General features: G+C 43.9%; 1 protein-coding gene and 1 pseudogene across 2 annotated transcripts in view; both read right to left on the reverse strand.

The window, feature by feature from the left end:
• LOC146042852 (uncharacterized) overlaps positions 1 to 25,266 on the reverse strand; it is a 94,294-nt gene that overhangs the window by 54,656 nt on the left and 14,372 nt on the right. For both annotated transcript variants that reach the window (XM_083163109.1, XM_083163110.1), the window contains exons 2-5: positions 25,062 to 25,182; positions 10,857 to 10,919; positions 9,546 to 9,675; positions 6,616 to 6,706 (exon numbers count right to left, since the gene is read on the reverse strand). In XM_083163109.1, the coding sequence (XP_083019235.1) occupies positions 6,616 to 6,706; positions 9,546 to 9,675; positions 10,857 to 10,919; positions 25,062 to 25,110 (333 nt within the window). In that variant the 5' untranslated portion in view covers positions 25,111 to 25,182. The remainder of the gene's footprint in view (positions 1 to 6,615; positions 6,707 to 9,545; positions 9,676 to 10,856; positions 10,920 to 25,061; positions 25,183 to 25,266) is intronic.
• LOC146044474 (U2 spliceosomal RNA) lies at positions 22,150 to 22,283 on the reverse strand (annotated as a pseudogene).

Here is a 25,266-nt window from a genome sequence, read left to right on the forward strand (position 1 = left end):
TTCATTCAAATCCTGGCTCATAGATTATCATCATCATCAGCAACTGTTATTTATAGGGGGACATCCCAATACCCCTGAAGCAGTGTCAGCCATTAAAACTGGCCAGGTATCGCGATTTATGACTGATGGTCATTATCGCGGTATCCAATTAGAGGCTGTTTTTAACGGCAAAAAAAATGGATCCACAATCACACGAAAGACCCCGATTTCATGTGTTTAATGACTGCTGAGGCACATGAAGCATAATCCCTATATAGTACAGGTATCGGCGATAGTCATCGGGGTTAACTGGATAGCCCCCGGCGAACCAACTGTCTGCGGTAAATGACCTGACAGGAGGGGGGGGGGGGGAACAAACTGTGCTGGATACTGTTAGGAGTGAACAGGAGAAGAGGGCCCTGCCACGAGACCTTCCTGTACAGTCTAGGAGGGTGGCACGTAACAAGGAAGTGAATTTGAATAGAGTGGGTGGGTGGTCAGAGGGGAGTAGTAGCGAGTTATGTTGGCTTATAGGCCTTTATGAAGTGGTGAATATAGAGTGGTCATACAGAGGGGTGGATTCTCTGAAGGATATAAAACCCATTAGCCAAAAATCAAGATGCAATTAGCTTCACTACATGGAAAGGTTTCATTATGGGTGTGATACAATAGATGTAATGATTGACAGTCAATAGGTGGCCATTTTTTTTGGGGGGGGGGGGGGGGTGGGTGGGGGGGGTAAATCTGGTATATTTCATGTTTGGCAACTGCCACTAGTACTAACTTAGACCATGGGCATACGTCGGGAAAGGTTATTATGCCCAAATGTAAATGTGGATAGTAAAATCAATCAAAATGTTAGGAAACCAAAACCTACAAGACAGTTATTGGACAGAATAATAATAATAATAAAAAAAAAAAAAATTGTACAGCAGAATAATACATTGATACATTTTATTTTTACCTTCTACAAACCCTTTAGAGAACGCCCAAGCCCTTGGCAGCAGTTGAAGTTCAGAGTGGACGCCACCAGATGGCGTAGCAGCTCACCTCAGCTCTCTATATTTGGAATGGCAAACCACATTAGGCTAAAATTCATCTTAATAGCAGCTAAAAGTATTTGTAGCTGGCTGCGCCGTTACATTGCCATGCAAAAATCTCTGGCACACTGATAGGAATTTCCAGAATCCAAGTCAAAACAAGCTACATCCCCCAGCCGGCAGAGAGCACAGGACAGTGTGTATTACACAGAATATTTTTATCTCTGCAATGTAGGGAGATCCTGTATTTACTTTGCACCTCTTAAAAGCCTTTGTTTTGCAGAGGAAGCTGGGAACGGCCAGCTATCATCACGTAACTGTACACAATTGCAGGGGAATTTTATCTATATAATGTTATGTAGTCTTGTGACAGATAACAAAATAACAATGTTCCCTTTATTACAGCATGCCTCTCTTGCCTACCTCTTCAGGCAACCTATAGCTTTGCCACTCTGTGGAACTACAGCGGTGTCTTTCTACATCTAGCGCTAATACGCCAAGCAACGCGAGATGCCTGGTGCCAGGGAGCCACCAGGTCCTGCACAGCTCTGCCCAAGGCAGGCATCTTCATCACAATACGATGCGTCTAGACAAGAGACCTGGCTAATGTGGTACACGACACCGCTGTATATTTGGGTGCGACTGAGTCTGTATATGGAGTAAAACAGAATTTTACATTGTAGGGAGCCGTCTCCGTCACATACAAATATTGCTTATTAGCACACAGTCACCTGTTCCATCGTTGCTTGGCGTTACCAGAGTACCATGGGACCTGGCGCACAGAGAGGTGAAGTTTGGCATGACTGCAGTAACAATGCACACTTGCATATGGACCAGCTTAACCCACTATTGGTTCTACAAGAGTTAGGAGAGCCACACATTACCCATCAGTGTTCTGGGACAAATCGCAAGGATCAGTTGTGTTTGTTCTAAAACTAATTGAAAAATCAATATTTAATCCGCAGGGTGCCCCATAATGAGGGTACACATATTCAGAGCAAGAACTGGATCTAGGACTGCAACATGCACATTTAAGGACTATAGGAAATACATAACCGGGGTACAGGAGGTCATGCACTGTTCAGGGTTTGAAGATCACATTCCTTAGATCAGGGACTCAGACTCTGTAATGTACTGTACTGTGTTCATCTGGGGGGACAATGTGTTTTATTTTTGTGTTCTATGTATGACAGTGTGAATGATTTGTTTTTTTTATGTGGAGGCCAATATGATTTTTTTTTTCATGTGAGAGCTTTCTTGTTTGTTTTTCCCTGTGGGGGCCAATGGGTTTGTTTTTTTTCCCTGTGGGTGGCCAGTACGCATTTTTTTCTTTCCTCCGTCGGAAACTGACTGTGTGGCAATTTAAAAATTGTTTGGTGTGCCACAAAGTTGCCGGAATCGCCATTTGGGCTGTGAAGATGAAACATCCACTGGTGATGGAGGTTTCCATTACCTATGTAATTTCTGATAACGTTCACAGTGACATCGTTAAGTTCGGTACCCTTGATACTGGAGTTAGATTGTGTGGTGATTGGGCCCTTTTCTGTCCTGGTGTGGACCGATACCGATCCGATGCGCGGTCCCGCGGGTCGGTCATTATTCAGATCCTACCTGCTGCAGGTAGGATCTGAATAACGACCATACTGCCGTCGCCAGTGCGGGTCGCCATTGGATCGGACCCGCTCACGGTGCACATCGTGAGCGGGTCGTGCCCCCCCCGCATCATCGTGAGCGGGTCTGAAGAAACACTGACGACCCGCTCACAATGTGCATCGTGAGCGGGTCGTCGTGGTGTGTACCCTACATTAGGCTGTAATCACAAGGGCAAAGAACACCAAATAGACATTTGTATTGGCTGAGCTTGGTGTGACAATTTATTGGCAAGACAGCCAACAGGTGACATGCGGGTGTGTGTCCAAGACTAGACCAAGTCAGCAGGTGTGAGCTGCTCTGCTCGGTGGAAGCATGCGGTCAGCCTCATGAGAGCAGGTTTGTCTATATCATGCATTGAAAACTATGAACCTACAGCTGTTAAACTACACGTCCCATCATACCTTGCCACAGTTTTGCTATTAGGGAATGCTAAAACTATGGCAAGGCATGACGGGATGTGTAGTTTCACAACAGCTGGAGGGCCACAGTTTGGACATGCCTGGTCTATTGCTTACATTTTAAAGATGGATGAGTGCCCACGCTCTAGTAAATTAAAAAAAAAATCATTATGGAATACCCTGTACTTCCCAAAAAGAAGGTTTCATACAAATGCTACCAAATCGAACTCTGCCAAAAAATGTAAATAATTAAAATAATACTGCTTCAAGTTCAATGAGCATCCGCAATAGTTAAAGTCTCAACCAACTTCAGCCAAATGCGGTTATTTTTTCCAGGTAAACACTAATTTCAGAGGGTGGCATTTAAACCCCGCAGACTGACTCAGACTATCCCAGCTGCTTGACCTGTTCCGCACACCAACGCCCACACTCTGCCAAAACAGTTAACACTAAATTAGGAATAGTTTCCGAATGTGGGGCTTGACAGAGCCAACAGACGTGCGGCTTGACAGAGCAAATAGACACAACCACAGTGGAGACTGGATTTATAAATCTTGGCAAGTTCAGAAGGTTTCTTGGATGCTGCAAGAACAAGTACTGGCAAAAATAGAGTCACTCAAAGTGCGCCGGTCACCAAGATCGGCCGTAGGCAAGCACTTCATGGGCAGATGCAATAGCCGGTGTACTGCAGCCTTAGCCCTTTGCACAGAACACATGACATTGTTTTCTAGTGACTGCATCTCTGAATAGTGTTTACACAAGTGACATCACTAACTTTTGTGACATAACTAAGTGCACCTATAGGCAGCAACATGCAGAAATGTGCTTTACCAACATGGCAAGTCCTCCCATATAGTGACGCCTACATGTAGTGCAGGAGAGACGGGGGAGACTTAGCACATAAACATACCTTATCCTGTGCGCCTCTCATTGTATCACCACCACCACCTCAAAATTCGACGGTCAGTAATCAGAATATCAGATGAAATTTAAATTAAAACAGACATTTTATTAAAAATTAACAGATCATGCCAACTTGTAGCATTAATTCATCATGAAGAGTCATACAGCAGTCATCGCAAATAGCCCAACTCGTTTCGTCAATCAGACTTCATCAGGGGTAAGAAGAGACTCGATGATGGAATGCATCAAATTAAATTAGAAAATGAGTCCCATTTCCCGGACTCCCATTGGCTAGTTTTATAGAAGTCTGGGGGCAGGTGTAGGAGTACGAGTACGTGAAGCCTTATGCAGAGTCCTCTGTGCCATGTACTGCCTGACGCATACAGTGCTGCTCATATTAAATACATGAGAACATGTATGTGTATATGTGCTAACCTAGAGAGTGTCTTATTTACCCTCTGTTTTATGATTGTATAATAATAATAATAATAATAAAAAAAAAAGGAGAAGGAATCCACTCCAAAAAGCTGTAAGAAAATACCATAACCCAGTTTATAAATGCTCAGTTGTAGGTAAACCCTAGACTAGCAATAGGTGTCATGCATGGGATTTAGGGCCTAATTCAGATTGGTTTGTAAAAGCAAACTTCTTCTTTAATGGATAAAACCATGTGCACTGCAGGTGGGGCAGCTGTAACAGGTGCAGAGAGTGTTACATTTGGGTGTTCGAACTGATGTCTATATTGCAGTGTAAGAATAAAGCAGTCAGTATTTACTTTGCACAGAAAACAAAATAACTCAGCCAAATGTAACCCTCTCTGCACCGGTTACATCTGCCCCACCTGCAGTACACATGGTTTTGTCTTTTAAAGGTGGTGTTTCCTTTTGCAACCCAACCTGAATCACCCCTTAGTTAACACAATCGAGGTCACGGCTGGACTGTAGAGAGTACAGCACACTGATGGGGTGTTGTATAATGGAAGATAAAACATGACCGCACACATTAATCACACGTGGAACGATCATTTCCCTTGTTGTGCAACCACACTCGCGGCACTAGGACAATGCATAAAACCTGAATATTTACTAAAGAAAAGACATCTGGTTAGAACACAATAGACTCTAGTTGCTGCAAGCGAATATTCCAATGCAAAGGTCATAAACCTTTCAATTCATTTTTCATGTTGTGTGACAAAAGCGGAACTCCTTAAATCTTTGTGTCCGCACACTTAAAAACAGACATGGTGCTCGTAGGACGCGTTCCCTAGGATGGGTTAAATCAAACCTAAAACATGTGGCAAGAAAACTGACTAATTTGGATTTTTACTACAATAGATAAGGATCCTGATATGTATTAAAGGTGGTCTCTAAATATCAAAGCTAGCCTACTGCGGACCCGTGGCACCGATTACATAAATCATTCAAAAGCTTGTGCCTTAGCATAATGTATTGTTTAAAAAAAAAAGGCACAGGAGTGGGATTACGCAATCGGCAATTGCTCAGGCAGTCTATGTATGCTTATTTGGGCTCCAAGCTTATAAACGTGAAGGCTTTAATTGTCAGGACAGTGGTTTAATAAAGAATACCTGCAAGACTGAGATAAAGAAAAAGGAAACACGGCGATAACATGCTGGCCAATAGCTGTGGGAGGCATCACAATCTATTTGCAATACATGGTACCCTAGAAACATCACATAATGGCAGTTGGAACGGACCAAATCGATGGGTCGTAGGATGCCTATTGCCAGAGGCAGTGGCTGGCCCCTCCCCTTCTCTATGCCCCACCCTCTCACTGCGCTGGTGTCAGGCCAGCCTCTTTTTCTGAATAAATAGGAGTTATCTAGAAGATGACACTGGAGAGCTGGAATCCACACAGTAACATCAGTCTCTTCCAGAGAACATGGCTGTTACCAAGAAATCCAGCAGTTTGCATCTCTTCCCACACCACAGTCTAATTCCTGAGCAGTTAAAACTCCATAACAGACACATTGTATATAACCCCTGAGTGTTGGCTACAGCTTCACGTACAGAAGCTACAGACATTTCTATGTCAGTCGTGGTTTGCTCCAGAATATTTTTTTTAAACATACATCCACAAAGAATCTCACTGTGGAGGGACTGACCTGAAGGTGTTACACCAAATTCTTACTTACTACAAATGCACAAAGAATATGCTCTATTTCAGAATTGCTTATTCAGGGTCGGACTGGCCCACAGGGGTAGAGGGGAAACCCATGGTGGGCACCAACCCATATCTACACACACACACACACACACACACACACACACACACACACACACACACACACACACACACACACACACACACGGTTACACGGTTACACGGACTGGAGAGTGACCCCAATACTCCCTAGCAGCTGGTAATGACAGCAATTGCATGGATTTGCATAATCTATATGATGCAACCAATCTGATGCCATAATAGGCTGATCAAATGAAAGATCTGATTGGTTGCTGGTAGTTCTGTTGGATTACACGTTTCATCCATTTCTTCAAATCTGTCTGGAATGGTCACCTACTGATGTGATTAGTCGGCAGCATACACGTAATAAAATCCAGAACAATAGTGATTGTGGAAGTCTAGTCTAGGACTAGTTACTATATAACTAAGTCTGAGATTACCTTGTCTTCCTCTTCTCTCTGCAGACATTCCTGTGCTTTCCTCTGCAGCTCTTCCTGGATAGCTCGAGCGTATTCAGAGTCCAACTCCTCACTGTAGACAAATAGCAGAAACCACTAAAGTCATCCATAGAACAATACAACATGGGCAAAGGCATGTGGAAGCCATGCAACCAGGATTTGGGGCTAGGGCCCTTATTCAGATTTGATCGCAGTACAAATGTGTTCTCAAAATGGGCAAAACCATGTGCACTGCAGGTAAGGCAGATGTAACATGTGCAGAGAGAGTTACATTTGGGTGGGGTGTGTTGAAACTGAAATCTAAATTAAAGTGTAAAAATAAAGCAGCCAGTATTTACCCTGCACAGAAACAAAATAACTCACACAAATCTAACTATATACATGTTACATCTGCCCCACCTGCAGTGCACATGGTTTTGCCCATTTTGAGAACAAATTTGTACTGCGATCAGATCTGAATAAGAGCCTAGGTGTAATAGTCTGCGAGAAGCAGGAAGTGTGGGAATTGGTGCGAGTCTGGCAGGATTTTTAATGCAGCAATCATTTACACTGCAAAGGACTCATGAAATCCTGCTTCTTGTATTCAGCTCTTGGCGGTTGCAAACACGAGACAGCGGCAGAGTCTAGAAATCTCTAATGGGGTTGGCTCTGTGTAGATAGTTAGAGGTTAGGCACATGGGGGAGCAGTAGGCTCTGTGTAGATAGTTAGAGGTTAGGCACATGGGGGGGGGTTGGCTCTGTGTAGATAGTTAGAGGTTAGGCACATGGGGGGGGGGTTGGCTCTGTGTAGATAGTTAGAGGTTAGGCACATGGGGGGGGGGGGTTGGCTCTGTGTAGATAGTTAGAGGTTAGGCACATGGGGGGGGGTTGGCTCTGTGTAGATAGTTAGAGGTTAGGCACATGGGGGGGTTGGCTCTGTGTAGATAGTTAGAGGTTAGGCACATGGGGGGGTTGGCTCTGTGTAGATAGTTAGAGGTTAGGCACATGGGGGGGGGTTGGCTCTGTGTAGATAGTTAGAGGTTAGGCACATGGGGGGGGGGTTGGCTCTGTGTAGATAGTTAGAGGTTAGGCACATGGGGGGGGGGGGTTGGCTCTGTGTAGATAGTTAGAGGTTAGGCACATGGGGGGGTTGGCTCTGTGTAGATAGTTAGAGGTTAGGCACATGGGGGGGTTGGCTCTGTGTAGATAGTTAGAGGTTAGGCACATGGGGGGGTCGGCTCTGTGTAGATAGTTAGAGGTTAGGCACATGGGGGGGTCGTGGCTCTGTGTAGATAGTTAGAGGTTAGGCACATGGGGGGGTCGTGGCTCTGTGTAGATAGTCAGAGGTTAGGAACATGGGGGAGCAGTAGGCTCTGTGTAGATAGTTAGAGGTTAGGCACATGGGGGGGGGGGGGTTGGCTCTGTGTAGATAGTTAGAGGTTAGGCACATGGGGGGGGTTGGCTCTGTGTAGATAGTTAGAGGTTAGGCACATGGGGGGGGGGTTGGCTCTGTGTAGATAGTTAGAGGTTAGGCACATGGGGGGGGTTGGCTCTGTGTAGATAGTTAGAGGTTAGGCACATGGGGGGGGGGGGGGTTGGCTCTGTGTAGATAGTTAGAGGTTAGGCACATGGGGGGGTTGGCTCTGTGTAGATAGTTAGAGGTTAGGCACATGGGGGGGTTGGCTCTGTGTAGATAGTTAGAGGTTAGGCACATGGGGGGGTCGGCTCTGTGTAGATAGTTAGAGGTTAGGCACATGGGGGGGTCGTGGCTCTGTGTAGATAGTTAGAGGTTAGGCACATGGGGGGGTCGTGGCTCTGTGTAGATAGTCAGAGGTTAGGAACATGGGGGAGCAGTAGGCTCTGTGTAGATAGTTAGAGGTTAGGCACATGGGGGGGGGGGGGGGTTGGCTCTGTGTAGATAGTTAGAGGTTAGGCACATGGGGGGGGTTGGCTCTGTGTAGATAGTTAGAGGTTAGGCACATGGGGGGGGGTTGGCTCTGTGTAGATAGTTAGAGGTTAGGCACATGGGGGGGGTTGGCTCTGTGTAGATAGTTAGAGGTTAGGCACATGGGGGGCGGTTGGCTCTGTGTAGATAGTTAGAGGTTAGGCACATGGGGGGGGTTGGCTCTGTGTAGATAGTTAGAGGTTAGGCACATGGGGGGGGGTTTGGCTCTGTGTAGATAGTTAGAGGTTAGGCACATGGGGGAGCAGTAGGCTCTGTGTAGATAGTTAGAGGTTAGGCACATGGGGGGGGTTGGCTGTGTGTGGATAGTTAGAGGTTAGGCACATGGGGGGCGGTTGGCTCTGTGTAGATAGTTAGAGGTTAGGAACATGGGGGAGCAGTAGGCTCGGTGTAGATACATGGGGGGAGGAGTAGGCTCTCTGTGGGGATAGTTAGGGATCAGACACATAGGGGAGGGTTAGGATCTCTGTGGGGCTAGCTAGAGGTTAGGCACATGGGGGAGGAGTAGGCTCTCTGTGGGGATAGGTAGGCATTAGGCACTGGGCACAGAGGATTAGGCTGTGGAAGGAGTCAGGTATCAGGGGGAAGATTAGGATTAAAATAACAAAAACATATTACCCTTTCATGTCAGTCATTTGCAAGTTGACCTTTTTACCCTGTCAACCATCTGGTGTCAACCAACCGACTGTCGATCTTTTAATGCCCACCCCTACAACAGATACTATCACTAGTATTCAGCTCCCAGGTGTCTCTATTTGAAACGCTTTTTAATTTCAAACCTCTACCATTCACAAGGGCAAAGATGGGAGAATAGGTGGCTACATCTTCTACATACAACTCAGGGACATTAGGAGAGCACAGGGAGAACGCGTGGCCCGAGCGACAATCACAGGTGTTCCGGTATAGTTTCTCAGGAGTGAGATCCCTATGGCCATGTAATACCATCATTCTGCACACGTTGTACACTCACATTTGCTTCTGTTTCTCCAGGCTGAAGACCTTGCAATGCTTATCTTCTTCATCCTGGAGCTTCTTCGCTATACGGATGTCCTTCTGGACCAGCTTATTCTTGCGGATGTTTGAAGCATAATGCTGCTCAACTGAAGGATGGACACAGAGATGGAGAGTGAAATATTGTAATGGAAGGCAGAGCTACAGTATAATGGTGTGCACAAAGCAAAGTCTGTGTTATGGCTTCTGCAACAGGAGCTTTCCTCCTTAGCTGCTGTCACCTGAGCAGGGCCGGCCTCAGACGAACATTCCCAATAATAGGACATTCATAATACAGGTTGATTATCCCTTATCCAAAATGCTCGGGACCAGAAGAATTTTTGGATAACAGATTATTCATTATTTCAGAATATTTTTATATTTCAATGAGGTATCTTGCATTTATGTTGTATATAAACAAACGCAATACACAGTAGGGCAGTACAGATGGTGTAGTGGTTAGCATTACTGCCTCACAGCACAGCGCTGAGGTCATGGGTTCGATTCCCACAATGGTTCTAAGTGTGCAGAGTTTGTATATTCTCCCCGTGCTTGCGTGGGTTTCCTCCGGGTATTCCGGTTTCCTCCCACAATCCAAAAATATACTGGTAGGTTAATTGGCTCCCAAACAAATTAACCCTAGAATGTCTGTGTGTGCGTGTACATGTGGTAGGGAATATAGATTGTAAGCTCCACTGGGGAAGGGACTGATGTGAATGTTCAACTATACTCTGTAAAGTGCTGCGGAATATGTGTGCACTATATAAGATACTGTTAATAAATAAAATAAAATAAAAAAGGATACGCAACCTGTATATGATGAGCCGACCCTGCGATTAGAATGACTTATTACAGAGAACAAGGCCCATCCACCATTTACTAGGAATCTAATAAAATGATTTACAAAGCAAAGCAAAATACATACATGGCATTTTGTCATCTTAACCAGCTAGTCACATATGCAGTCTGAGGGTCAGATATCTTCTGGCCACCTTAACAAATGCCAATGAAGCCAGAACAGACTCAGCTGAAAGATGTACAGCTGAGGCCACAATTAACCATGACGTCAGACATTCAACTCTTGGGTCAACATTGGGTTCGGCCCATGTCAGACTACCCTGGCTGCAAGACACATCTGTCATTTCAGGCCCAACTGCCAATTACAGCCGCAGACACGCTTGTCTAATAAATAATCACAGGGACTGTTGTCCAATCCGACTACACCTTTCATTTCATCTTAGTTGGGCTATAGTGTAAAGGCTCCTGCTGTTACTGCAGCCACACAACTCACTTTCCTGTTCCTGCAAGCAGTGAGCCAGTGCGCCATCTTCAAGTACGGCAAAGTCCCGGCAAACTGCAAAGATACAAGAATAAAGTCAGTGACAATGGGCTATACACAGTTCAAATCTACTGTAAGTATCATACTGGGTAGAGAATCTACAAGAGAATCCCCCCCCCCCCCCCCCCCAATTATAAATAAAAAAAAGAAAAAGAAAAAAAAGGGGGGGGGGGTTGCTTAGCGATTAACTCAGAAAGCAGGGTCTATACCATTGTACAGTATTAGACATTAACTACAGACTTCAGTTCTCCTGTTTCTAAGTATATACAGGGTATTACTACAAAAACCATCACACACTTTCCTCACAACTGCATACTGCAAAACAAATAGAAAAGGAATGAAAGGAAACCAAAAAGCAAACAGCACCAAATGGCAAATACCGGAGCAACAGTAGGAATGTTCCAGCGGCATTCATACAATGACAGATGATTTATTTTAAAACAGACTTAAAGCCAATGTAGAATGTGACAGGCATGTGACCCTCTATGCAAGGCTATTTATATTACGTGTGACTCGATAGCTATTCACTACCTGACAGCTGAATATTCATAGAAATTATAAGTTTTTATTTTTTTCTAAATCAGCAACTTTAAATATCTTTTGCTTAAAAGGGTGCGGTATAGCTCAACGACAATGTGTAGGTTGACAGTAAAGCAAAAGGAAAAAAGGAGTATTTAGCTTTTTTTTTTTTGGAGTGGGCTGTATGTCGATACTGGAGCACGTGGACCCCCAATTAGGTGTACCTATGGCGGCCAATCCCAGGATCAGCGGGATAGTGGGATTTGGCCCTTAAACCGCCAGCGCTGAGAGACCAGTTCAGATGATGCCAGACTACTCCTGACCCCGGTGCACTGCTCTGCGGCTGTCAACAGCGTAACCTGAGGTCAGAGGTCATGCTGGTCAACCCTCAAGCCGGGGGGGGGGCACACTTTAGCGTTCCCAACTGGATGGTAAAGTAATGTGAACCTTTTGCATGTCCGCCCAGCCATTGCCCGTTACCCATCCGGGTACCAGTTTAAGTCACCGCTCTTTCCCATTGATGTGGTAAGACCCGATATGCAAGGAGTAGTCAGTTATGGCTCTGGCTCTTACACGGTGACCATAGCGAATTGCATAATAAACGTGTGTGCCCTAAGGCACCAGATAGCTCTATATCACTACAGACTGTCTTGTGACAAGGACACACACATTTGGAGATATAGAACCACTATTCATTAACATTAAAAATCTACCAAGATAGGCCATTCTGAAAAGAAAAAAAAGAAAAAAAAAACCTACAACATATGAACAGACATTTTTACAAGTTATAAGGGCCAGATGTATTCAGCTTCAAAATTTATAAAATGGAGAGTGATAAACAACCAGCTCCTAACTGCATCTTCATGGGCTGGGTTTGAAAAATGACAGGTAGCAGCTGATTGGTTGATGGTTTATCACTATCCATTTTTATCACTTTTCAAGGCTTAGCACATCTCACCTTAAGTGTTACAAGTACAATGTCAAAAATTAAAATGGTGAAAAACTAGCGATTCCATACAGAACCACATGAATAGGGATTATCAGCCTGCAACAGAGGACTTTGGGTAAAAACTTGTGCATGACCCTTTCCACTTCTCCATGTTGAGAACAGGAATTGTGTCATAAAAACAATCTAGGATACTGGGCCATGTCACCAAAATGAGCAGGTACAGTTGAGTTTACAGTGTTTAAGGATGGGATGTAGTACGGCAATAAGATTAAGGGGCAGATGTATTAAGCCTGGAGAAGAGATAAACTGGAGATAAAGTGGAGCTAACTTGGAAGAGTTAACGCGCCAGACATCAGCTGTGTTTGAAATATGACAGTTGGGATCTGATTGGCTGGTGCGTTATCTCCTTCCACTTTATCTCCAGTTTATCTCTTCACCAGGCTTAATACATCTGCCCCTAAGGCATGAGGGCATTTAAGAGCCTGTGAATTTTGTGATTGTCTCAATAAAGTTGTTGTAGATATATATATTACCCATAGAGGCTTAGATGTGTGATTGATAGATGGTTCAGCCAATTAGGTAGCCAGGGGGTGGTAGCTTGTGCAGGGGTATAGTAAGAGGAGTCAGATTATGCTGCTTCCTCTGAGTCTGGAATCTCACCCTCCCTTCCCTTGCTCTCTCAATTACTACCCAGCCGATTGGCCATCACCTAATTTGGCTTTACAAAATCTTTAATTAAAATAGGCGGGAAGGTGCTCTCGACCAGCGGTCACTTTGAGGTACAGGTAGTCGCTGTGCGGTATTGCCCCCCTTTGGCAGGACGGCTGGTGAGTCCTGCCTCCGCGGGGGGACATTGGCCACTTCCTGGAAGTGTCCTCGCCATGCCATAGAAGGGGCGGTAAGATCATCACAGCATGGGCTGTGCCTTAAATAGATGGGGGAGTTTCATCACCCAGGTTAACAGTTGTGGCGTAATATTCCCCACCATGATTAAACTTTTGACCGGAGCTGGTCTCCAAGTGCTTTCCTGGCCATCCCTTTACAATAGGGTCATACCACTTAAATAAATATCCATGACCTTTTAACTTATGCAGTTGTTGTCCGTGTCGTTATTTTTAGTATAAGATATGTCAGCATGATTTATTTCTTGGGGAAATATAGAGTTAAATTAAGCTTAAAGGTCAATCATTAAAATTTAATAGGTGCCTTAATGCAGACAAAACTCAGACAAACCCCCCTCAGAGAGCCAGATGCAGCCACCAAAAAAAAAAAAAAAAAAACTAGAGTGGTAAATCGCAAATCAGCTCCCAATTGTAATTTTTCAAACCAAGTCTGTATCATTACAGTTATAGGCAGATTGGCTGATTGGCTGATACTTTATCGCTCTCCTTTTTAAATCACTCTTCAAGCTAAGTACATCTGGCCCCTTGTAAGGAAAAAAAATCTGAAACCGCTGGGTTAAGCTAAAAGATGCTTCTTCAGAACAGAGGAGTTAATAAGAGCGCTTGGAACCAATCTGCCAAGAAGCAAGCACACAAAAACCTTTGTACACCCCAGCAGATGTGCAGTGAGATCATGTCAAAATGCCTACATGAAAAAATAAGAAGGCGGCGCAGAAATGGACCGAGCACCCGCTACACACAGGAGACCTTAGTGAGATCATGGAATAAACACACAGTCCAAAACCACATTACACAGCAAACGTCCCATAGACAGGCTTTATTTGTAAACGATTAAGCAGTAAATTAGCTCATACCCCCTGGCGAACATCACTGGTGATAAATTCACAATTAAGAATTATATAAGAAAGTATTGAAAAGAAAAAAAAAATAAAGTTGGAAACAAACCGAGATGAGAAAAAAAAAAAAACATTAATACCACATGGAGATAAACAATTTGAGTGGATAAGTTCTGTTTTGTACAGAAACAGCTCTTGTTTCAAAAAGATCTTTCACTATTCTGTGCTTCTGGGGGACCCTGCTGCTTCCATTAGTCAGCCATCAGTCTGTGGCTTCCTGTTACATCCCTTATCCTGCTCACATCATGGCACTGCCCAAAGTAAGATGCAACATTTGAGGGAAATCTCCCCAAAACGGCGGTTCTTGAAATATCCTTGTAAAAATGTAGCCCTAAGTTTCAAAACAGGAGGAAATGTAGCAGATCTCAGAGAATCATCAAAGTTCCTACACTTCCAACCACTGAAGCAGCTTTCAGTTCTTCTGGGGCTGCTAAATAGTCATTTCGGTACTTATATGTTAGTTGGGCGCCCACCATAGCATACTTGCCTACTTTTGAAAAATAGTTTCAGGGAGATTATAGTGGGTAGTAGAATTTTGAACAGTGCCCCATTGAGGGGGTGCGTCATGATCCACCCACAGGGCATGTCTAGTTCCATATATGGAGAGGTTGTGAAAAGAGATTGTGAACGTGGCACCTAGAAGCGTGGGTGTGTACTGCTACATCTGAGAGGAATCTTTTTAAATGTCTTATATCCAAATGTAGATGAGCCCCAAAGCAGTTAGTACGAGCTACTATACTTTAATGTAAATGTATCAACCTTTATTCCTTTTTTTATCCCAAAATGTAATAGTGTAATGTGGATTAGGTGAAATGAGGGAGATTGTTAGACTAATGAGGGAGACTAATGAGGGAGAGGGGGAGATTGCTCTTGTTTCAGGGAGTCTCCTGCAGAATGCAGGAGGGTAGACAACTATGTAGTAAGTACGCTCATACCCCCACTATCCATATCGGCATGGAGTTGATTTTATATAGTGTGGCGAGCGAAGCGAGCCCGAAGCGTGGCGAGCGTAGCGAGGGGACGCATAAAACTAAGAAAATAGTTTAGTGGGTGCCCAACTAACATAAGTACCGTCATTTCTGTACTTTGCACCCAAAGTCAAATGGCATGACCAGGTACAGTTAACCCTTAATAGCCTGTAGGCTACTCTACAGCTACTTCTAAAGAGCAAAAAAGAAGGTAGTGGAGATATGGGGGTGCACTCTAGCAATATATTCCAACTGATTGAAACTAATTTTCGCATAAAATCTAATTTTAATTGGTATTTCCTTAAAATGAGTGTGAAAAGCACCCACTTAGTTTTAAAAATACAAGAATTAAAGATGTGTGATAAAGATAGAAACATGTGTTTTAAAATAATTTTAGAAGATCTAGAATGCTCTGATTATTATATGCTTATTCTTATTAGTATTTATGTATCCCTTGTATTTATTGCTTTTAATTATTTTAACAAGACGTGTTGCTGATTTCTGTTTTTATACTCTTCTTTCGTGTGGTATTTCTCTTATCTCCTCGCTAGTAAAGTTCAGTGTTAATTCAGCTGTTGCCATTGTCCTCATTACTGGAACAATGTTATTTAGATATTATTGTATCTCTTAACAAAAAGATACAATTTCTAAAGAACATTGTTATCTTTTTGTTAACAACTTTACTAGCACTGAGATCAGAGAAATACCACACAGAATAAAGGCCCCCATACACTATGCGATTTTGGGCCGATTTCACCCGATTTCGGCACTTTGGGCCGATAAATCGGGTGAAATCGGCCCAAAATCGCATGTTTGTGACATCTGATCCAATCTGATGCGCGTTCCCGTGCTCATCAGATTGGATCAGGTGGTCGGACCTGCTGAACATAAGATATATCGGAATCTGAGCCATCATGGGCGCTTTTTAGCACCCACGATGTTTCAGATCCGATATATCTATAGAGCTCCGGGTACCTCCTTCCGGCGCTGTGGAACTCCTCTAGTCCAGCCCCCAGTGTAGTAGCAGCAGCCGGCATCACAGGAAGGGGAAGGCGCGATGGGAGGGCAGCAGTGACAAGACTTCCCTCCCTGCTTCAATCTGGATGACTATATAAAAAATATCACCAACACATCTTGCTAAAATAATGGTGACCAGTGTTCCCTCTAAGCTGTGCGCACGTGCGCGCGCACACAACTCGACGAGCGTGCGCACAGACATTACAACAGAGTGCACAAAGCAGCAGTGGTCCCTTTTTGCAGTTGTGGACTCAATTAATGTGTGTTTCACCCATTAACTACATTGTGTACTGTGTTTTGAATGTTTAAATGTTTAATATCATTTTGAAGTAAAGTTAACACACAAAAATTTTAATTTCCTTCCAAAGTTGCACAGCCAAAATCTTTTGCCGCACACAGCCTTTGTAAAATTAGAGGGAACATTGATGGTGACCCCATAGTGTTAGGGACCTGCTCGGCAAGAGGTGACCTAGACGATTGGTGGGCAGGCCAATATCACTGGCCAATGATATACCAACAACCTCTTATTATATATTATAATGTAATGATCGCATAGTGCATTTGCACCCTCTCTCTCTGTGTAAACCATTTTATTCTCAGCAGATGGCACCTTTCATTACTGAGGGTGTGCAATTTAGAGCCACTTTTCTCTAAAATAATTAAAAAGCAACAAATACAAGGGATACATAACAACTAAATCAAAGTTAGAGTTGAACTTAGTTTCAATCAGTTGAAATCGGCAGGGGTCGCAAAGGGAAGCCCATAGGTGGTGGGGCTTTGCTGCATATGAAAATGCGGTAAAAACCCAGAAAACAGGATTTCTACGGCATTTTTTGGTTAGTGCATCGCACCCTAAAAACACTTTATACACAGCAAAAGCAGAGTGCAAATATTTAAAGTGACAGCACCATTATGTATGAGAGATGGGATGGGGCCATATAGCACAGGCAGTACAGACTTTATAGTACTGATGCAGTTGCCTTTTCCCTTAAAACATCCATAATAAATGTGCACAATAATAATAAATAATGTAAAAGAAGATTCTAGGGGGAATTCACTTTAGTATTTAGCAATTAGCCTGTTTCTGCAACCCTAAGATTTACTAGACTAGATTCCATAGACAGACCATCAAAAAATATGGTGTAGTGCACGGGTGTCAAACACAAGGCCCGCGGGCCAAATACGGCCCACCAGACCTCGTCATGTGGCCCGCGCAGCCGCCGCCACCCACCCCCGCCTGGCGCCGATTACATTACTGCGGGAAGCCATCACAGTGTGAGTGTCACATCACATTCAGTGACACTCACATGACGACTCGAGACTGAGAGACATACCTAACAACGTAAGGAAGCCAGGAGACAGTCACTCCGCCGCGGCGCTCGCTGGGAGGAGGAGGGAGGCAGGACAGTGGACACAGACTTGTTAGTGTCACTGTGTGACGTGCCCGACTCCTCCCCGGCTCCTCCTGCGGGCAGCGGCTACGGCGCTGCCATGTGTGACACACGCCCGCCTGACAGCAGTGCCAGTGACACCGTGACGTGCATGCTGCTGCGGCTGCCTGTCAGACTTGGACGCCGGCCCGGCGTTGAGCTGCCTCCTGCAAACCCAGAGGCCCAGGTCACCTGCTGGGCGATCTGACGTCACATCACTGTGCCCTGTCCCAAGCCCCCAGCCAATCTCCCTGCTAGTTATTACTTACATCATTACAAAAAACAGTAATAATTGAATGCAGTGACAATAATTTATGATAATAAAGAGTGGACACATAGTCCTACAGACACAACCGGCCCTTTGAGGGTGACCAAACTGCTGATGCGGCCCCCGATGAATTTGAGTTTGACACCCCTGGTGTAGTGAGAGAAGGTTCTAACTGCAAATAAATAAATGTAATTTTTTTTTTTTTTTTTATGTAACCAAAACCCCACACCAACAAGTAGTAACTCAACAATGCCCAGCGCCCGAGTTTAATCATGGTCAATACTTATGATAGTCGGTTATATTGGTCAGGACCTACTGTATTCAAACCTGGCCTTTTCCAGTCGGGATTCGCCACTGTAGATTTGGCCATTTGAAAAGCCAGATATGGGCGCTAAATTGATGAATTAGCAGCCGTTTCTGCATTAAAAGCTGTGGATTCGCAGATCCACATCTTTTCCGACTTTGGGAATGTGACCAAAAAAAAAAAAAAAAAAAACATTGAATAGAACAAAGCTGAATTTGATCTGTTCTAGGCGAAAACTGATGATATTTACGACTTTTGGAAATAAATTGGCAACCCAATGAGATGGAAGAATGTAACGGTAAAAAAGAAAGAAAAGAAAAAAAGCCACAACACACACCAAACTGTAACAGTTTAACATGTTTTATAATATGCCCTGTAAGAAACAGCACCCAAAACAAAAAGTACCCTCAATCTGCTATGTCGGTGGCATCTGTATTTACAAATGCAGCCAACTGTTCGTGTCAGCAGCTGGCACCCCACCAAAATAAGCAGTCATTGCAAATGGTCGTGCTGGTGCAAGACTGATATAATTAGTTTCTGCTGAACAGAAACAAAAATGAAGGTGCCAGTACGTTGATTATTATTTTGGAGTTCAATAAAAGACATTTCTAGAGACATGCAACTCTTTCGACAAGCAAGGAGAAATAGTGGTATATTAACCTTTATGACTATAACATATTCCCCAGTATTAACAATTGAGAATTATAATAAAATTATATAAATGTTTCCAGTGTTAGCCACAGTACCAGGAATTGCTCCATGGAACAATTTTACCTCATTTCCCATCACATTCAACACCAGTGGTAAGGAAGGGACAGACTCTACACTGGGTAGACTCACCTAGCGCAAATAGCGCCTGCCACCTATTCATTGCTGCCATTTCAGACAGCACTGAAGGCGGATTTCAACAACTTTAAAACAAGTCGGATCTGTTTTTGTTGGAAGCGGTCGTGGATTGTCAAATGCACAGCCGTTTCTCGACAACCCATGTTTTTCGCTGAAACGCAGGTCTTCAACTCTTATTATATCAATGCAATGAACTATAGAAATATCAATACACTCAGCTGCTGTCATGGCCGTAGAGAGTCGGGCAGAGGCAAAATATGTGAGCGGGGCATATAACAAGGAGGCATGGCCATACCTAGAAATGATGAGAGACGGATGCTGACTGGTAAAAGGTGCGATGGGAGAGCATTCTTTTGACCCACTATCAGGGCTGGGTAATTAGTACCTGCCCCCTCTATTAGCGCTGCATGAGTTGCAACTAGGACTTTTTTTTTATGCAAGCAGCTGCTGAATGTGGTGACGCTCGTCATCAGGCAGCCTTTAATGTTAATAATACAAATACAGCCAAGTCAATTAATTAAAGTCTAATTAAATATTGCACCCCCCCCCCCCCCCCCATTTTTTTTTTTAAAAACAGTCGCTGTGAGCGGTGCTGGCATTTTTAGATATTTTGAGGATCTCAAACAGCAACGTTGGCACTCAAACTGTTCATTAAAAAGGTTTGCTTGGCAATTTACACAACTATTTTGACAAATTCCCTTGGCACTCAAAGGGTTAATGTTTTATTCAATTGTGTTACTTTGTGATAAAGAAATAAGATAGTCCAATTAATTAAATACTCCTGGAATATTTATGAATGTTAAATGAGAGATCTTAATGAAATATTATTTTTTTTATTCTTAATAGTATACAAAATATTTTATCTATTGGAAACTTTTTACCATTTATTAAATTTGTTTTTATTAATTTGTCACTACAAGCCCAAGACCAGGCTTCCAGTACAGAGGGCCCGAGTGGTATCATTTAACCTTTTGCTGTAAAAAAAAATGTTTGTAATTCAAACAGTCTGGTTTAAATTAATTGTAACTTTTTTTTTTTTTTTTAAATTCAACATTGAATGCTGAACAATGTTAATGATCTTTCTTTAAAGTGGCTTACCATTGGATCTGCTACTAGCGCTAGGGCTGTTGAGCCTGACTAGACATTGGACTTGAAAGGTTTAATTAGTTACAACCACTGTCAGCTGGTGAGCTTGGCAATTTTTTATTTTAAATAGTGCCCAAACAGAATTCTCACCACAAAAATGTAGCTCTAATGGTATATGGGGGGGATGTCAACTGCCCGCCCTGTCCTTGCACAGAGCGCCCGCAGTTTAGAGTGACTATTTTGGGCTCTCTGATCTGCGTGCATGGGAGAACTCATTCAGCGACCATCGAAAGATTTCTCCCCACCTGCGAATGGATGATTATGTAAATCATCCATTTGCAGCCGTGTGGGGGGGTACAACATGCAAGGGGGGGGGGGGGGGGGGGCGGCCGGCACTGCGGGCGGCGTCTGATGGACTTGCACGGCTGCGAATTTTGCAGCCTTGCAAGTCAATCAGAATAAGGTCCATAGCGCAGCATATTCCGTTGCTTTATACTTGTGATTTTATTTCAGGAAAGTGAAACAACTGTTGATTCATACATGTTCTAAAACCCATTGTTTGAAAAAAAAAAAGTCCCCAAAAACATCCAGTTTAATTTAACCACCAGGCCCTTATTTTAGAATTGCATTACTTATTTTAAAAGTGACCGTAATTTCTTATTTTACTGCCCTTGTTTATGGTGGAAAAGCAACTCTGACAAGTAATAAATATGGGGACTTTCTATCGGAGAATTAGCGTTCAGAAAAGAATGCTAGACATGAAGAAGCCCTGGAGAACATTAAACTCATTAATGAAAGGAAAATAAATTCCCTATAGATTCATCTACAGGAATTTAAGGGCGCATTTCCGTTCTCTCACCTTTTGACACCATAAAAACACGGAGAAGAAAAAGCACATGACAGATAAGCTTATATAGAATCCAAACTTTAAAATTGCTGACTACAGGTTTAATCCCTTGTTGCCAAGATGTTCTGTCAAGTATAGAGACATACAGAGAAAGCGTGCAGGACTACTATAGGAAATGAGAAGTTACATTTAATAAGGAATTAATATTAGGTTTTTAAGCCAGGCAGCACAGCAGACCATCCAATATATTACTACTAGTATTTGAATCAATATTCTCAAGAAAATACCAAAATCCTCAATGACCTGCAGAAGACTTTTTTTTCTTGGAGCCCGAGGTGGTGCTCCAAACACCCTGTTCAGTGACCTAAATCGTGCATAGGAGGCATATGGACCCTCTCCCAAAGGAGAATGGCCCCGTTATTCACTTGTCCCCTCTAAGCCAAAAGGCACAAGAGGGGAAAATAAGGATCGCCGAAGCTCAGAAAGCACTTATTCCCTCAACCCCCAAAAGGGTTAGGGCTGGTGGGTCCTCTGCACCCAAGCTTGGAGAGACCCCGAGTAGGCTTCCCTCCGCTTTGCGGCTCAGGGTCGCCCTCTGGGACCGCAGCTTTCCTCCGAAGGAGAAAGATTTGGTACGTGGGGAGTGGGTAGCCCATAAAGGTCGTACAGACAGCCCAAAAAACGTGACCAAACAAACGAAAAACAGAGAATGTGAAAAAGTGACAAACGTGAGGAGGGTTGAAGAGAGAGAGAAAAAAAAAAAAAAAACATCAGCCAGAAGCCCATGGTGGTGGGGGGGGGGTAAAAAAACTTGTCCTACCCCAGCCAAAAGGCCCAGTGTAAGGACGTGCAATGCTAACTTAATGGGAAGTGCACAGTTCAGTGCACAGTTCTGGCCCCCCGAGTTCCCTCGGAGGCGCGCTACAACTCGGGCTCTTAGCAGATGGCCGGTGTTTCTCGCATCCCAAGGTTAAGGTACTAAGCTGGGCTTTTCACTGTCTCCCCATCAGAGGCTATGAACCTCTGGAATGGGAGCAATCTACTACTGGGAATTGATACTAGGCCAGGCTTTTCGATGCCTCATCCTTCAGGGGATACAAACCCTCTTAAGAGAGTCACCTACAAGGCCTGATGTTTCTCCCCTCCCTACCAACGGCAGGGGGGCCCAACTAGCCCCTCTCGGCAGGGTGAAGGTACTTGGCAAGACTTTTCTGAGGGGTCCCATAACCTGCACCCATTAGAGCAATTACTAGGTCAAGCCTTTCCCTATTCTTCTGCTAGGGGTCAGTCCACACCCATTGATAAGAACAGATACTACACTTGATCTTAGCCAAAAGGCCGAGACATTTTAAAGGATCAGCCAGGAACAGCATATACTCCACATAGAGAAACTATAGTTTCAACAGGGCCAGCCCAAAGGCCCTGAATGCCAGGAAGTGTATGGCTGAGACATGCCATATCATAAGATCCCTGTATTTTCACGATTGCGGCCACAAACTAAATCCCTCATAATGTCTGGCTCACTTGAGTAACCCCCTTTAGATTTAATAGCTGCATTCAGTAGTCCAATTTGAACTTTCTGCAAACTACAGTACCTGGGATAGCACCCCAACAGCTGGAATGGGACAGCCATATATCATTGGTCTTCTCATAGATGAAAAAAAAAACACGTCTAGTCATCACATGCAGTTAGAATTTTATTTTCCATGGAAAAGCTATTGGGTTGGCTGTTGTCATTCCAAATAAAGACATTTGATAGCATACTGTACGAGATCTAAAATCTAATCAAGAGACCAGACCACATCAATAATTATGCAGCTAAGCATGTTTTCAAAACACACGCCACACCTTTCATTACATGAAAATATCACACACACACACCTCTAACTTACAATCACTCACAAAACATTTGTCAGTACAGCGTTACAGCGCCAAATAGGTCCTAGATTTCTTTAATAAAGATCAAGTGTATTCATGATGGGGGGGGGGATTTGAGATTAGAGCCCCATCTAGGATGCCAACCAGAAGACACATGAACTTAGTATAATAAAAGTAATAAATGCATGGTTGCAAATAACAAAACACATGGCATATTAAAAAAAAAAAAAAAATTCCATCAAGCACGACAATGGCCATACAAGGTAGATCGATGAAGGAATGGACGTAGGATAGCAATGACCTTCCCTGTTGGAGGGATACATGACATTGCATTGCGAATATGATGCATCCCACCACATGGTCATTAACCAACACCGTTAGCATTAATATTTCCACTAAGTACAGCTCTCCCGATGACCAATGTCATTGCTATGTTGGGTCTTCCCGGGTTTAGGACCCAGGAGTCCACCTGCGCATGTGCCAAGCGTCACACACACACACCGCAGGGGGGGTGCTGGGAAGGTTATAGTACAGCGGATCGACACGGCCTAGATGAACCATGTTATAGTAGACCACCCTTAGTCGAACGCATCTAGTTAGGTGCCTAAAGATAGTGGATCGTGTCTAGATGTACAGTACCAATGGTTGGACGCCAGCTTTATATCCATGGGAGCATGGTCAACATTTTTCTTTGGTGGCTATGTCAATGTGGACACTGCATAAGTGCACAGTGTCCCCTCCCATTACTCGCTATGCATGGGGCACGGTGCCTTGCTACACTCTATGTCCACTTGGATAGTAAAGTATGTAAACCTGCACCAAATAAACGTGAAAAAAAAAAAATTTAAAGATTTCGACCATGTGACAGTAACCCATGCTACCAGCGACCTAATGCTGGCGTCTAACTCCTGCTGCTGTCAATCTAAGAGAGTGTGCGCTTTGGGTATAATAAGAGTCCTTTACAGTTCTTTCAGATCATGATCATTTTGTGTCATTTATGTGGAGGTCAATCCTAATAACAACCACTGCTACAAGAAATGCCATCAGGAAAGCACAATGGAGACTTCAATCTGCCCAAGCTCCTGGAATAACGTCACAAATATGTCACACAAAAGTAGCATGGCATGCGAACAATTCCGCACACACATTACACAGAGCACCACATGTCGGCCTTCCTGTGAGGCGGAGGAAAGATTGCTTGCACATGTTACACTGGATCAATCATGCTGTTTAAACGGAGCATTTTGTATCTTTACATCATTTTTGGGAAAGGAAAAAATCTATACATCCATTATCCTAACGAAACACAGACCACGAAGCCACAGTTGAAAAAAAAATAATGTTTGCACTCTATTTAGTGTGCAGCAGCCCTTCATAGAGACGACAGCATACAGCGTTGTGTGTTCATCGCCTCCTACAGTAGAAGACTGGAGACAATTTAATAGGGGCGGATTCCGGGAGATCTCTATAGAGGGGAGACTGTTGCTTCTGCCCAGCAGCACCCACCTTGGACTCTCCGCAGCACAGCACATAGCAGTCTCTCCTAACTCCTTGAGGAAAATGTACTAAGATGGTAGTACTACTGAAGATTCTTCTACTTACTTATTTTAGTATAAAGCCCCACCCGCATATGGCGCAAACATCCCCCCCTCCCCCAATTTTATTTATTTGAACAGGGTTGTGGCCATGCTCCATCCTGTTGGCCATGCCCCCCCCCCCCCCTTTTTTTTCCAGGGCCCGGTGGCGCTGTCGGCAGCCCTGCTCTCTAGTGGGGATGGCTGTCTGCAAGGTCACCAATTCCTAGTGAAAGGATTGGCCACTCCACTTAAAGGTCAGAGCCATTTTAAGCTTCGCCATATATGCCTACTCTCCCGTAATGTTCTGGACACTGACAAATGTGGGCACAGTGCACCAGCCTCTCCTATCTAGCCCATGCCCCCAGGTTTGGGGGCTCAATGACACGACTTTAGTGATAAGGAGCCTGTACCACACTTCTCAATGGCACAAACTGCACCTTTGAGCAAGAGTGGGGCAGGGTCGTGATGATGCACAAACACCCACATCTCTCACCTGGGCCAGCCTGGCGAGATCTCCCAATGGCTGAGCAAAGGGAAGGGGGCTTGGCCACAGTGATGCAACACCCTCCCCCACAGCACATCTCCCAGAATGACCTCAGAGGCTTAAAGTTTTGACCCGCTAGAAATATACTTCTCTAATGATCACAAGTCAGCCTGCGAGGTCACTGACCTTCATTGACACGAGGAAGGTTCGATTGATCAATCGGAACATGGGTCATCTTGTGTGGATCAGCTTATGCCTCTTCTACATCCAATACTTCAATTCACCTTATAAACCATGAAAAATGGAGCTGCAAATAGAGACACAATTTATTTATTTAGGACATTTGAGATCAGTTTTTGAATTTCAAACAATAAAGTCATGAAATTATATT

This window comes from Crinia signifera, chromosome 19 (assembly GCF_055691185.1).
Source record: "Crinia signifera chromosome 19, ASM5569118v1, whole genome shotgun sequence".
NCBI classification, from domain to species: Eukaryota; Metazoa; Chordata; class Amphibia; order Anura; family Myobatrachidae; genus Crinia; species Crinia signifera.